Below are 13386 nucleotides of genomic sequence, written 5' to 3'. Positions count from 1 at the left end.
GTTTTTCCCAATATTTACTTGTTTTCGGGATTTCAATATTTATTTAAATCAGAGATAAAACATTCTATTAAAATATTGTTATAATGGCTTTATTCACACCACATACTAACTAACAAACAATAAATTGTAAAAAAAAACAAATGATCAACAATAGAAAAAAAATTGTACAGTGGTAAATTTTCACTTATAATACCACTAGAGCTTCAATTATTACTGGAAATTTTTCCGAGCACACGAATTTTCTAAAAAATATTCGTGTGCAAGAAAAAATTTCCAGTTTTTAATTGAAGCTAGAGTGGTATTCGGTAAGAAAATTTCACAATGAAGTGTTAAAAAATTTTTTGATTGTTTTGAAGAGACAGTAGGCTTTGTATGTTAATTCAAAAAGGATAACAAATGTCATTTTATATGCACGGTGTCAAAGTGAAAAGTTTTGTATTTTTTTACGAAAAATGTCTCGTTTTGGAGAAGAAAACCAGGACATAAAAAAAGAAATTCAACATCTGATGCCAGATAATACCAAAAAATCAAAGATAAGCATTTGCAAGCAGTTTCTAGAATTTTGCAATGAAAAATCTTATACAGGAAAAGCTACCTGTTGAAGAACTGGCAAGTATTCTAGAAGATTATTCATTTAATATGAGAAAAAAAAATTCAGAGGAGTACAAAGAAAGTGTTGTAAAAGTAATGTGGAATTCAACTGCCAAACAACTATAGGAGATGTATTACGAAGAATTTAAAGTTAAATTTGATCCATTTTCTGACATAACCTTTAAAAATGCAAGAGCAGCACGTGATGCTAAACGTAGAAAACTACAAAAAGATCCAACAAAACGAAAGCTTAGTGCCTTGGCCTTAAGTGATGCTGAATATATGAAGATTGTAGAACTCTGGGATGAAGATTGTCCAGAAGGTCTTCAGCGAAAGTTTTTTCATATTGCTTCCCATGAGTCAGCCTGGAGGGGCAGAGAAGGTGCAGTAGCAAATATTGAATACTTTGTTGAAGAAACTGATAATTTCGGCAAATTTACTGGTCGCATAGAGTATAATCCGATTTTTTCGAAGACAACACAAGGCGGTTCAAGAAAGTTAGCTGATAGCAAGTGGCTAATCACAAACATAAATAATCCAACCATATGTCCTGTTCGTCTTTTTAGGAAGATGATGGAAAAACGAGGTAACTCTATAGAGACCAATCGTTTGTTTTTAACTCCTAATCCGTTTTGGGATCAGAGGAATTCAAAGGGATGGTACAAGAATTGTCCAGTGGGGAAGAACACGATTTTCACATGGTTTAAATCGGCTGCACAGAAAATTGGTGTTGGCACAAAAAAAGTGAAAATTACGAATCATTCAGCGAGAGCAACTGCAGTATCCAATTTGGCGAAAAAAGGAATTGGGGAACAGCAGTTGATCAAAATTACAGGCCACAGTAGCCGTCAATCGATAAAACCTTATTTACAGATTGATGAAGGACATCATAAAGAAATTGTTGAAGCTATGCGGTGTAATTCAAAAGGCAGCTGTACCAATGTTTCAGTATCAAAAATGATGCAGTCAGATGCAAATCAATCATCAGTTATAACTTATAATAACTGTACATTTAATGTTACAAATAATAATTATAGTAGTATTGATCAAAATAACAGTAATAATAATTAATATTGTTCTTTAGTGCGTAATATACCTATTTTAAACAGGTGATACAATTATTTTCTTTACATTTATGAAAATAAGGTATTTAGATATCAATCTCGACGGTCATATTTCTAAATTTGTTCTAAATTTCTATTCTAACATCAGTTAAGATTATGTTAAATAATACACAAACTACCAAATTTGGTTGTGCAAAATAAGTATAAGGCAGTTGGTGGTAGTTCAAATCTTATTATAATATATGATCAATTATTCTTGATCAACTTCATTCCACTAACGTTGGTGGAAATATAATTTCTTACAAGGAACTCGAAACAAAATACAATTAAACGACTTTAGTTACACAAAATAACAAACAATAAGTCAATAATAGCTCAATCTTTCCGTTTTCTACAAATTAATTTTACTAAAGTTGGTAGAAACATGTTTTCTTACAAGAAACTCGAACCTAGTATCGATGAATTTCACATACATTATATTAGGTTTAATAAAATGCAATTACACGACTTTAATTAAACAAAATAATAAAATATAAGTCGGTGGTGGCTTTGCCTCTCAGTTTCCTAGAAACTCATTTTACTAAAGTTGGTAGAAAAATATTTTCTTACAAAAAACCTTAAGCAGTATGTAGTATCAATGAAATTCACATGCATATATTATTAGGTTAAATTTAATAAAATATAAGTAGCGAACTTTAGTTATACAAAATAATAAAAGATAAGTTGATCGTAGTTCAATCTTTCAGTTTTCTACAAATTTAGTGTACTAAATTTGGTAAAAATATATTTTCTTACAAAGAACCTCAAGTATTATGTAATGATAATACAATTCATATGCTTATATTATTAAGTTAAATATATGTAAGTAACGAACTTTAGTAACACAGAATAATAAAAGACAAATCTATAGTAGTTCAGATTCTCAGTTTTCTAAAAATTCATTTTACTAAAGTAAGTTGAAATAATATTTTCTTACAAAGAAATTGAAGCACTATGTTATATCAATGAAACTCGCATGCATATTTTATTAAGTTAAATAAAGTATAAGTGGTGAACTTTAGTTACACAAAATAATAAAAAATAAGTTGATAGTAGTTCAATCTTTCAGTTTTCTAAAAATTTAGTGTACTAAAGTTGGTAAAAATATATTTTATTGCAAAAAAACTTGAAGCAGTATATATAATCAAAGTAACTTACATACATATAACATTAGGTTAAATAAAATACAACTAACCGACTTTAGTTAAGCAAAATAATAAAAAATAAGTCGATAGTAGATCAATCCCTCAGTTTTCCACATACTCATTTTACTAAAGTTGGTAGAAATATATTTTCTTACAAAGAACCTTAAGCACTATGTAATATCAATAAAATTCATATGTATATATTATTAAGAAGGCCATGGAATCCATGTCAAACAAGGTAATCGTGACTTTTGACGTTATTTGACCATTTTCTTTAAAATCGTTGTGTTGTACAATTGAAAAATGGAGCGGTTTGAGAAATACGTTTTATGCAAGTTTTGCGAAAAAAGTTAGTGAAATTAAAATGTATCATCGGAACCTAAAATTTTTAATGTATTTATTACAAGAATGCGGGCCAGAAATTTATTCGCCAAACTTGTTTGGGATTATTAAAAATCATTTGCTTCTTGTGTATAAGAAATATGGAGCTCTTCGTGGATCACAGCAGAATAAGATTGTTTCAAAGTACTACATTTATTTTTTGAAACATAGACATTTTATAAATTTTAGTGAATGCGTGCTTGTTTATTCCCCATTAAGAAAAGAAGACGTGGCTGAGGAATTTCAGCAACATTTGGACGCTTTAATTAAAACTACTAAAAGTACATACTTGGTAAATAATTATTTATAGATGATTTGTACTTATTAAATTATGATAGAATAAATTTGAAGTTAAATATAAATGTCATTTTATTTATAAATGTCAAAAAATTTCCAGTGTAATTTCATGCTCCTTACCCCAAGGAAGAGAAAAATTTCCGGAAATTTTCTTAGTTGCTATAGTAATGCTACAAAATGCAGGCCTTTAATTGGCTGAAAAACACTATTGTGAAATTTTCATAAAAATTTTAAATTTTAAGGGTACGGACCTTGCATTTTTTTTACTATCGTCGCTCTCAGTTTATACTTAAGAAGCAATCTCTCCCTTGCATTTTTTGCGAGTGTATAAGGGCAGTAAACTCACCCTAATTCGATTGGCGGTCTCGCATCGTAAGCCGGTCGAGATGGTTCTAGACGTGCCGTTTCCAAGTCTGCTTGAATGTTTCATTATCCCACCGCTGATCTTTACGTAGAGGTACTTATTGGATCCCGGGATTATAACTCGGGGACTGGACTCGCAGTTTGCCTGGAAATTGGATTTTTATTTTACTGGTTCTCGAAGTGATGATCTAGAAAATAACGTCATGGGATTGAAAAACTATCAAGGCAAGTGTTTCTGCTTGGGAAAGATCATCTCGTCGGGGAACTACGTTAGGAATATTGCACTGTGGCTGGTACAGCGAATAAATAAAGATATAAGAGTTAGATTACTGTATTATATTAGTCGATTATTGATTGGGGATACCTTAAACTTAAAAATAAGGATTTCATGATGTGTCTAAAGAAAATTGTACAATTTGTATGTAGAACTTTCAGTTGCAAATATGCAGGAATTTCTGTAACAAACAAAACTGCTATTTATGTTTCGTATAAAATTTTTTTTTATGTAAATATATTTTTTGATAAAAAATATTTTAAACCAATATATTATCTATTCTGTTTATTCAACATACTTTCTATATAATCAGTTATTAGCTTTCACAAGATCAACGAAATCCAAATATCATATTAATTGCTATATATTTTGATTCTATACAAATACGAACTAAACATCCAACCAGCGCCTTCACCATTTTTAGTAACAGTTAATATGATCAGAGATAATCCGAATGAAGTACAACTAAATTCACTATGAGTAAACCCTCGAACACTGAAATACTTTAAAACATTCGAAATACTTAAAAATATAACAAAACACCTCCACATCCTTCGAAAAACCACTAATCATCTCAATATGTTGATGTACTGTTGATACCTTCGATTTCCTGTCATTGACCTTTTGTTTGCGGTCATTGGCCTTTTAGTTCCGGTCATTGGCCTTTTAGTTGCGGTCATTAACCTTTTTTTTGCGGTCATTGCATTGACTTGCCTTCATTAACTTCTGATATCTGGTCAGCGACTTTTAAAGTATGATCTCAAACCATTGACCTTTGATTTTGGCTTTTGGACATGATCTCTGAACTTTGACCATAGTTATCGACTTTTGATGTTTGACCTGCGACACCTGTAGGATTTCTGAAGTATTTTGATGTGTTCTAATGTTGTTTGGATCCATTTCATTGGTATTTAAAGCTATTTAGCTTTAAAAGTAAATACGAAAGTTACACGATTTTTTTATGAACTTTTCGAACAAGATAGAAAAACAAATGAAAGGCAAACAAAATGGCCGCGGATTTTAACTTTGTTAATTTAAATGGAACACGCTGTATATTTTTACATATTTGGATAGAACGTTCCCTGTGGATCATAGTCATATGGGGTTTGTTGGGTCTATCTGTAACAATAAGCAAGATACTATTAAAAAACGAAAAGAAGGATTTTTATTAAGAAAATAAGACATCTTGTAATTGTTAGACCTCTTTCAGGGGTTTCTGCCTTTTTTCCATTATATAAGGATTTACAGATTTAGTTGTAATATATTTTGGAAATTGGAAAAAGGCAGAAATGCCTGAAAGATGTCTAAATTACAAGAATCATATTTTCTTAATAAAAAACCTTCTTTTCGTTATTTAATAGTATCTTTCTTATTGTTAGAGATGGACCCAACAAACCCCGTATGACTATGCTCGACAGGGAACGTGCTATCCAAATAAGTAAAAATATACATTTAAATTAACATCCGCGGCCATTTCGTTTAGACTTCATTTGTTTTTCTATTATCATTTTAGAAAAATTCATAAAAAATCGTGCAACTTTCGTATTTCACATTTTTCTAAAAACAAAAATGTTAATGGGGGGGTCAAAATGTAGTGAATCACCCTGTACAGCTTCCTGGGGCTTGATTTTTGAAAACAGGAGAACTGATTCTCCAGAGAAAAAATCTCTTAAAAACTTAAACACTTATTTTTGAACGTTGAAGGAATCCAATTCTCTAGAGAATTTAATTTATGCCGTATGTCGAGGATATATTTGCAACTGACCAATCAGCGGGCAGAATTTTCTTCAATATTTCAGTGCCATTATTGGCGACCCTGATGTTTAGTCACTTGATTTGATTTTGAAGTTAGTTTTGTAAATGTCATTATATTCGTCAGGGAGACTATAGTACGATCATTTTCGATGCAAAGTAATAAATCATTGCCTGTCAAGGGAACCAATGAAGTACTCCTTTAAGGGTTTTACAAATTGAATAATTTCTTTATACATTATGAAGGTTCGAGGGGATCAGTTCAGGTCTGGCACCCTTGTTGCTACAAAAATACCTTTATTCTCATAAACTATTTATTTTAAATGTAATTTATTATAAATCCAATTTGTTTCCTAAATTCCACATATGTACTACATTTTACCTCTGTACGCGCCACTGTTGTTTACTTGTTTTTTGGAAGCGCTCTCTAAGTGACAGCAAAGCTCGCCAGGTTAGTATTTGACGTATAACCGACCAGTTCGTACACTCGATGCACCTGGGCGACTACAGCTACTACCAGAACACAGTGCGTATGCAGCTGTATTTCAGATTTTACATTGAATTTCATTTTAAATTTGAAATGATTTATCTTACGCCTCCTAAAAATCATGACACGATTTTCCTTTGATAAAAGGCCGACAATTTTTTGCTCTACTTTGCATCGTATACGATCCTACTATAGACATCTCCATGATATTCGTAGTAATTTAATATAACTTCAATTTGAATAGAAGTATATTTGAAAACACAAAAAATTTAATATTATTATAATTATGATGAAGCGTTCGTTCACGTCGAAAGCGCAAAAAAGAAATTAATATGCTTAGAAACAACGAAGAACTTTTTAAAATGAAAGTTTTCTTCTACTTTTACTCACAAAAAGGCCCAAGAACAGTGGTCAGATATTGCTGAAACTTTAAATGGTTTAATTAATGTTGTCGCGGATGGTTTACAATTTCTGCAGCATGCAAATTATTAATTATATTTAGATTTAATAATAAATTATTTAGATCCATTACAAATTTCAAATTTCAAATGATTACTACGCACCTTCGAACAGCGATTGAATGAAGTGACTTTTCGCGCATGAGCATGAGATGACATTTGGATTCAAACTATTCGGAGAAAACGCCAATTCCCCCGACAAAACCCTGTGGAATTATTTATCTTGATATCTAGAGAAAATATTCCACAAGAAAATTTCAAAAATCACATTATCTGTGTGTCAAGAGAAAATGACGTAATTTTCTCTAATGAACTAATTCTCCCGTTTTCAACAATCAAACCCCTGAACGATCCTAAAACTTATTTAACAAATTTTGGTCTTTGACCTTTGGTTTTAGGTCGCTGGTCTTTGTCTCAGGTCATTGATCCCTAACCTCAGATCATTGCCCTCTGACATCCGGTTATTGATAAATTGATATTCAGTCGTTGACCGTTGACATCTTACCTTTATATTCCGTCTGCAATCTTTGGTCTGCGGTCATTGATTTATGGCTTGTGGTCATTGACCTTTCGCTTGCGATCATTGACCTTTGGCTTACCATCATTGGCCTTTGGCGTCTGGTCAGCAACTTGCAGACTATGATCTCCAGCCATCGACGTTTAATTCTGTCTCTGATTATTATTGACTTTCGTTCTGCTTCCAGTGACTATTAACCTCTTAAAACTAGCTGGATTTCGACATATTCTATAGAACATGTATTCTATTCAATTGATAAGATTTTTTCGAAACCAAATTTTACTTTATAGCGAAGAACAAGCGATTTTTAATTATAAAAACGAAACTTACCTAAATCACAGTTTAAAAGAATAAAATGTACACCAAAACCAGTTTAAATAAAACTCGTTTTGGATGCATGAAGAGTCTGTGAACTTTAATTTTGTTTTCCATAAACGAGGAGAAACATAGGATAATTTTTGTTCAAATTATTTTCTGTATTCACACCTAAAACGTTTCCCATTGAGAAAATCGTGTACTGCTATTCGTTATTTCCACTTCTTTTTGGACGGACGTTATTCAACACAGTGGGTTACTTACCACAGCAACAATGCCGTAGTCGTTATCTCGCAACAAATATGTCATTCCATTGTTAGAACCAGGACCAGATTGTGCCCTACGTTCTTATTTATAATCTGATTTCATTGTTTCAGCTGGTTACCATTGTCTGGTGTGTGGTTGTTAGTGTATAATTCAGTTTAATGTTGTGTGACGAACGAAAATTTAAACGGTTCTCATACAGGGCCACCCATAATTAGCCTGCTGAACTTCATCACTCGATTCTACATTCACAAAAAGAAAAGAGTTCTAATAAGTACAGGGTGTTTTGGAACGGATGGGTCATACTATAATGGGAGGTTCCTGGAGTCAAAATATGCCAATCTAGCACAACTTATTGCAATAGTTAAAAATAATGAACATGTCGCCCTCTGTCACCTTTACGTACTTATTTCGGAAACACACCGTATACATTTTGTAGAACTGTCGATCAAACGATTAACCCATATATTGATTTAACCTAAACATTTATTTTTAATTCAAGCGAAACGCCAACCAAAATTGGCAATTTAAATTCATTTTAGTATATCTTTAATTCCGACCAAATTACCTTTGCTTAACTGCTAGGTTATACAAACTTGTGTGAACATTCAAATTCTGAATAGCAATTTTTCACTAACTCAATTTATTCCTCTCTTTTAATCGTTTCTCGCATAATTCTACCCTCTCGGCTGTTCTTATATTTATTTTTCATTTGCCCGGCTTCAGTTCGCCTTTTATATTCATTCTCGCCATTTAGTTAAGATGAGAGGATCAAACAATTTTAGTATTAGGTGAATACAGGACGAGCACAGTTCATTTAGAAGTGGATATCTTTGAATATTCTCAAATAGATTCAGCTTCAATTCAAAGGGATGTTCTTACAATTCAAACATTATTGAACAATAGCAGCATCTCATCTAGCTTGAAATTATTCGCTGATTTCCTCTTCTATTTTAACTTAAAGCTGATGGAACGTTATAAAGCCGATGAAAAGTGGAATAGGGCAATATCACGTAATTGTAGGTTAGGTAATTTGCAATGTTCTGATGGGAATGATTAAAAGTTGACTAAATATTAAAGAAATAGTTACAAGAATTTATTTCAATGAATATCTTATCAAAGAAGAATCATCATATGTAAAAGTGATGTAAAGTAAAAAAACACATTTTTTTTATTGTACTTTGTTTAATATAGTGAGCCACCATTGGTAACAGGCACATTACGTAAACTATTGTCATTATTTTTACGAATTGTCAGCACCAAGAACGGCGGTGACGACATTTTTAACCATAAGGCGATGATTCGCATTGTAATAGCTATGTCCTGTCCAAATTTGTTAATGCATCTCTCTCGATTTCGAAAATTTAATATCTCTATTGTTACGTTAAATTTTGGATTCTCGGAAATTTCCTAAAATACACCTTGTATACAGGGTTATCCAAAAGTCCCGGTACGGCAGAAGAAAGGCATTTCAGACAAAAGTATAAGGATTTTTCCCCTGGCTATCTGATGGTGACCTTGAATTTGACCTTGACTTTGACCTTCAAGGTCATTTGAAGGTCAAGTTAAGTTTTTTAAATGGAAACCCCAATTTTTTATTGTGTATTAGGAAAAAGCAGGTAATTTTACGTCCAAATATGACCATAACTTTGACAATGACCTTGCTCTTTCCAAATCCGCAATAAAAAATAGGGGTTCCCATTTAAAAAACTTAACTTGACCTTCAAATAACCATGAACGTCAAAGTCAAGGTCAAATCCAAGGTCACCATCAGATGGCCAGGAAAATCCTTACACTTTTGTCTGAAACATTTTTTCCCAAAATGCGTTCTTCAAAAGTTTTTCTGCCGTACCAGGACTTTTGGATAACCCTATATATTTCTTTATGAAATATAGTATTGATGTTAGAATAGTTTAACCAAGATAAGCGCGTAGCAAAAAAGAAACGAGGTGATACGGAGTGAGGAATTTGTCGTGTGAGTCGTGCTCGAGTAAACTTGCCTTCAATAAATATTTATTTGTATTTACACCGTATTATTGTTTATTAACTCCGTTTGATAGATTTGGGGGTTAATCGATGTCGGTATTCGTTGAGGTAAATTTGCCTGGCATGGCGCCCAAAACAATCTTTATACAGTGAACCTCCCCTTCTCCACTGATTGTGAGTACTAGCGGTGAATACCTTGTTACCTTCCATAATAGTAGAGTGCCCGGCAGCGTTAAATATGCTTAAAAATCAATTCTGTGGGCGTCGCGGGGTTACAAGCTGAATTATGCATAAAATTGAAGCTTATATCTTACTGAATTAGAATCCGAAGGTAATAAAAAAATAACGCGGGCAGAAGGGCAGTAAAATCAAAAAACGAGTTATCACCACGGGCGGATAATACAGTATATTGGCTATAATTCTATATAAAAATCAACTTATATTTTGTACAGCATATATTTTTTATCAATTTTTGAAAGTTGCTCTTAACGTTGAGTCTTATGGCAGAATAAATTTTTAAACTTGAATATCTCGGTTCGAACACGTCGAAAATCTTACTGAAATTCAACATTTTTTTAGTTCCCACGCTATTTACCGGAAAACGGAGGCTTTAATTGAAAAATTTTACTCTTGCAAAAAGTTTCTGTCACCAATTTGAAAGACAACAGCGTATAATTCAGAATTTTTGCTTCAATAATAAACAAGATATGAATAAAAATACAGAACAAGTCATTTTTCGAACGGCCGGCGGACGGCTGGCTGCTTCGCGTCCCCACTCCGCCACAATCGCATCTGTCTCACAAATCTCCATAGCTCCATTTCGTATTACTTCGATACGTACGAGTCAGTAGTGATAACCCTACTACATACAAATTTTAAAAATATATGCAAAATTAGTAAAATAAATCATGTCTCACTTCTACAGATTTAAAATACGATATTTTAATAATTAGATTTAAAAGTTAATAAATATATACAGGGTGTCCCGTTCATGTTCAACTTGTGTGCAAGTTCCTCATGGAAAAACAATAAGGATAGTTCATGTAAAGTTTTTTTCTTAGACGCCCTGTTTTCGAGATACAGTGTGTTGAAGTTGTTACTTTCCGAATGGTTTTTCTTAATTATCTTTAAATCGGCTAAAGATAAAAATATCAAAATTTGTAGACGAATAAATATCTACTGTGCGTTAACAATAATAATGTGCAAGCTGTTTCTTTCTGAAAAGAAGTGTCGCCAATACAGGTAATTGCAGGGGTATCTACAATAGAAAAAAAAATATGTTAAAAGACAATATTTATTACATTTCTAAACGGTTCTGTAAACTCACATGAACTACTCCTATTATTTTCCCATGAGGAACTTGCACACAAGTTTTTTTTGAAACATGAACCGGAGACCCTGTATATAAAATACATATATAAAAAAGGTCCTTTTTATTAACAATTAGGAACATGACTAACAGATAAAAAACACTATTTATCCAAGTCACGTTTCTCATCGAACTTTTTGCAAGATTTTGAGCCATGTTTTTACAGGACCAAATTCAACCCATATTACTTTTCTTGTAAATGCAAACCTTGCTTCCACAATCTAAGGAAAATTTAAATTTTATTACTAGAAAAATGGTTGCTACTTATTATCTTACCTTTTTGCATCCACATGAAGAACGTTCAAATGTCTTTATCAATTTTTCTATCCACAGTCGGCAATACAAAGCAATTTTGGACAGAGTTCTAAACAATTGACTGATAATAGGTCCTCAAATAATGGAATCGCAAAGTATCTTCAGTCGGAAGCAGATTTGCAATTGTTGAAGACGATGCTAACAAACCTCTTAAAGTGTTTACTGACGTAATATTATGATTTTTTAATATAGTTTTATAATAATGATCTGAATATCCTCGAACATATTTTCTGAAAAATCATCCGTACCAATTCCATTTAAGTGTTTGTGGTTTACCCAATTGTTTTCCCAATTTTTTTATTCTATTCTGTCATTAGGCAATTCACATGATATTTTACCTCCATTGCTATTAAATCATTGGAGCCTATTCTTTCTAAAACTTCTGAAGAGATCGATGCAATGTTTTTACTTTAGTTTCTATATTTTTAGACATAACTTGGGATAATCTCTTCCCAGGAGATAGCTTCTAGCAAAATACACATTTATTTATGTGAAAGCCACCCTTACGAAGTGATCTACCAGGAAGTGGTGGAGGTTCAATACCAGCTACTCTGTACTCTTTCAGTCTTTCCACTCTTTTCCTTAAACTTTCAATATTTTGTTTGTTCGTATAGGCAATATAACACATTTTATGCCAAACAATTTTACCAGTTTTACCATCAACAATCACACTTTTTGTATGTCCTCATCTACCTCTTTGTTTATATCATTCCGAATCTTAGTGGAATTCATAAAAGTAAAGGAAGTTTCATCCGTTGATTCGATTATAATACCTCCAATTTTTTTACATATTATACATTTTTTGCGTTCTTGCGTTTTGAATTTTACATGTAAGCCAATTTCGTTCTGTCTTCTTCTACTATCAGTTGTAGAACGTTTCATTTCGTACAGTGCTAAATTCTGATAAAAAATCTATAATTGGAATTCCCTACAGTTAACTAAAGTAAAATTTCTCACTTAGATTATCCTTGTTTACAATACTAAACGCCAACCACTGTGTTTAAGTTTTTTAAAAAGTGAAAAATTAAAATTTTACCCAGGTTAGGTAATGAACTCGTTATATGCATTCACCCAAAAAACTATATTTTTGAAAATATAAACACATAAGAAAACCGCTACAAAAAGGCTCACATAAAATTCCGGTAAGATAAGAAATATCAAAATAAAATGTAACACAGTACGAGATGGAGCTATGAAGAATTGTGAGACAGATGCAACTTTGGCGAAGTGGGGAAGCGAAGTAGCCAGCCGTCCGCCGGCCGGTCGAAAATGATTTATTTTGTATTTTTATTCATATATTGTTTATTATTGAAGCAAAAATTTTGAATTAAACGCTGTTGTCTTTCAAATTGATGAAATAAACTTTTTGCTAGAGTAAAATTTTTCGATTAAGGCCTCCGTTTTCCGGTAAATGGCGTGGGAACTAAAAAAATGTTGAATTTAAGTAAGATTTTCGACGTGTTCGAAGCGAGATATTCCAGTTTAAAAATTTATTCTGCCATAAGACTCAACGTTAAGAGCAACTTTCAAAAATTAATAAAAAATATATGCTGTACAAAATATAAGTTGATTTTTATATAGAATTATAGCCAATGTGCTGTATTATCCGCCCGTGGTCATAACTCGTTTTTTGATTTTACTGCCCTTCTGCCCGCGTTATTTTTTTATTACCTTCGGTTTCCGATTCAGTAAGATATAAGCTTCAATTTTATATATAATTCAGCTTGTAACCCCGCGACGCCCACAGAAGTGAAAATAAATTAAAGCGG

General features: G+C 32.2%; 1 protein-coding gene across 1 annotated transcript in view; it reads right to left on the bottom strand.

The window, feature by feature from the left end:
* Window positions 1-13386, bottom strand: part of LOC108907793 — a 140277-nt gene that overhangs the window by 18049 nt on the left and 108842 nt on the right. The window contains exon 12 of the mRNA XM_023454480.1: window positions 3864-4025. Coding sequence (XP_023310248.1) covers window positions 3864-4025 — 162 coding nt within the window. The remainder of the gene's footprint in view (window positions 1-3863; window positions 4026-13386) is intronic.

Source organism: Anoplophora glabripennis, unplaced genomic scaffold, assembly GCF_000390285.2.
Source record: "Anoplophora glabripennis isolate ALB-LARVAE unplaced genomic scaffold, Agla_2.0 scaffold100, whole genome shotgun sequence".
Classification (NCBI taxonomy): Eukaryota; Metazoa; Arthropoda; class Insecta; order Coleoptera; family Cerambycidae; genus Anoplophora; species Anoplophora glabripennis.
This window is presented reverse-complemented; position numbering and strand designations above follow the sequence as displayed.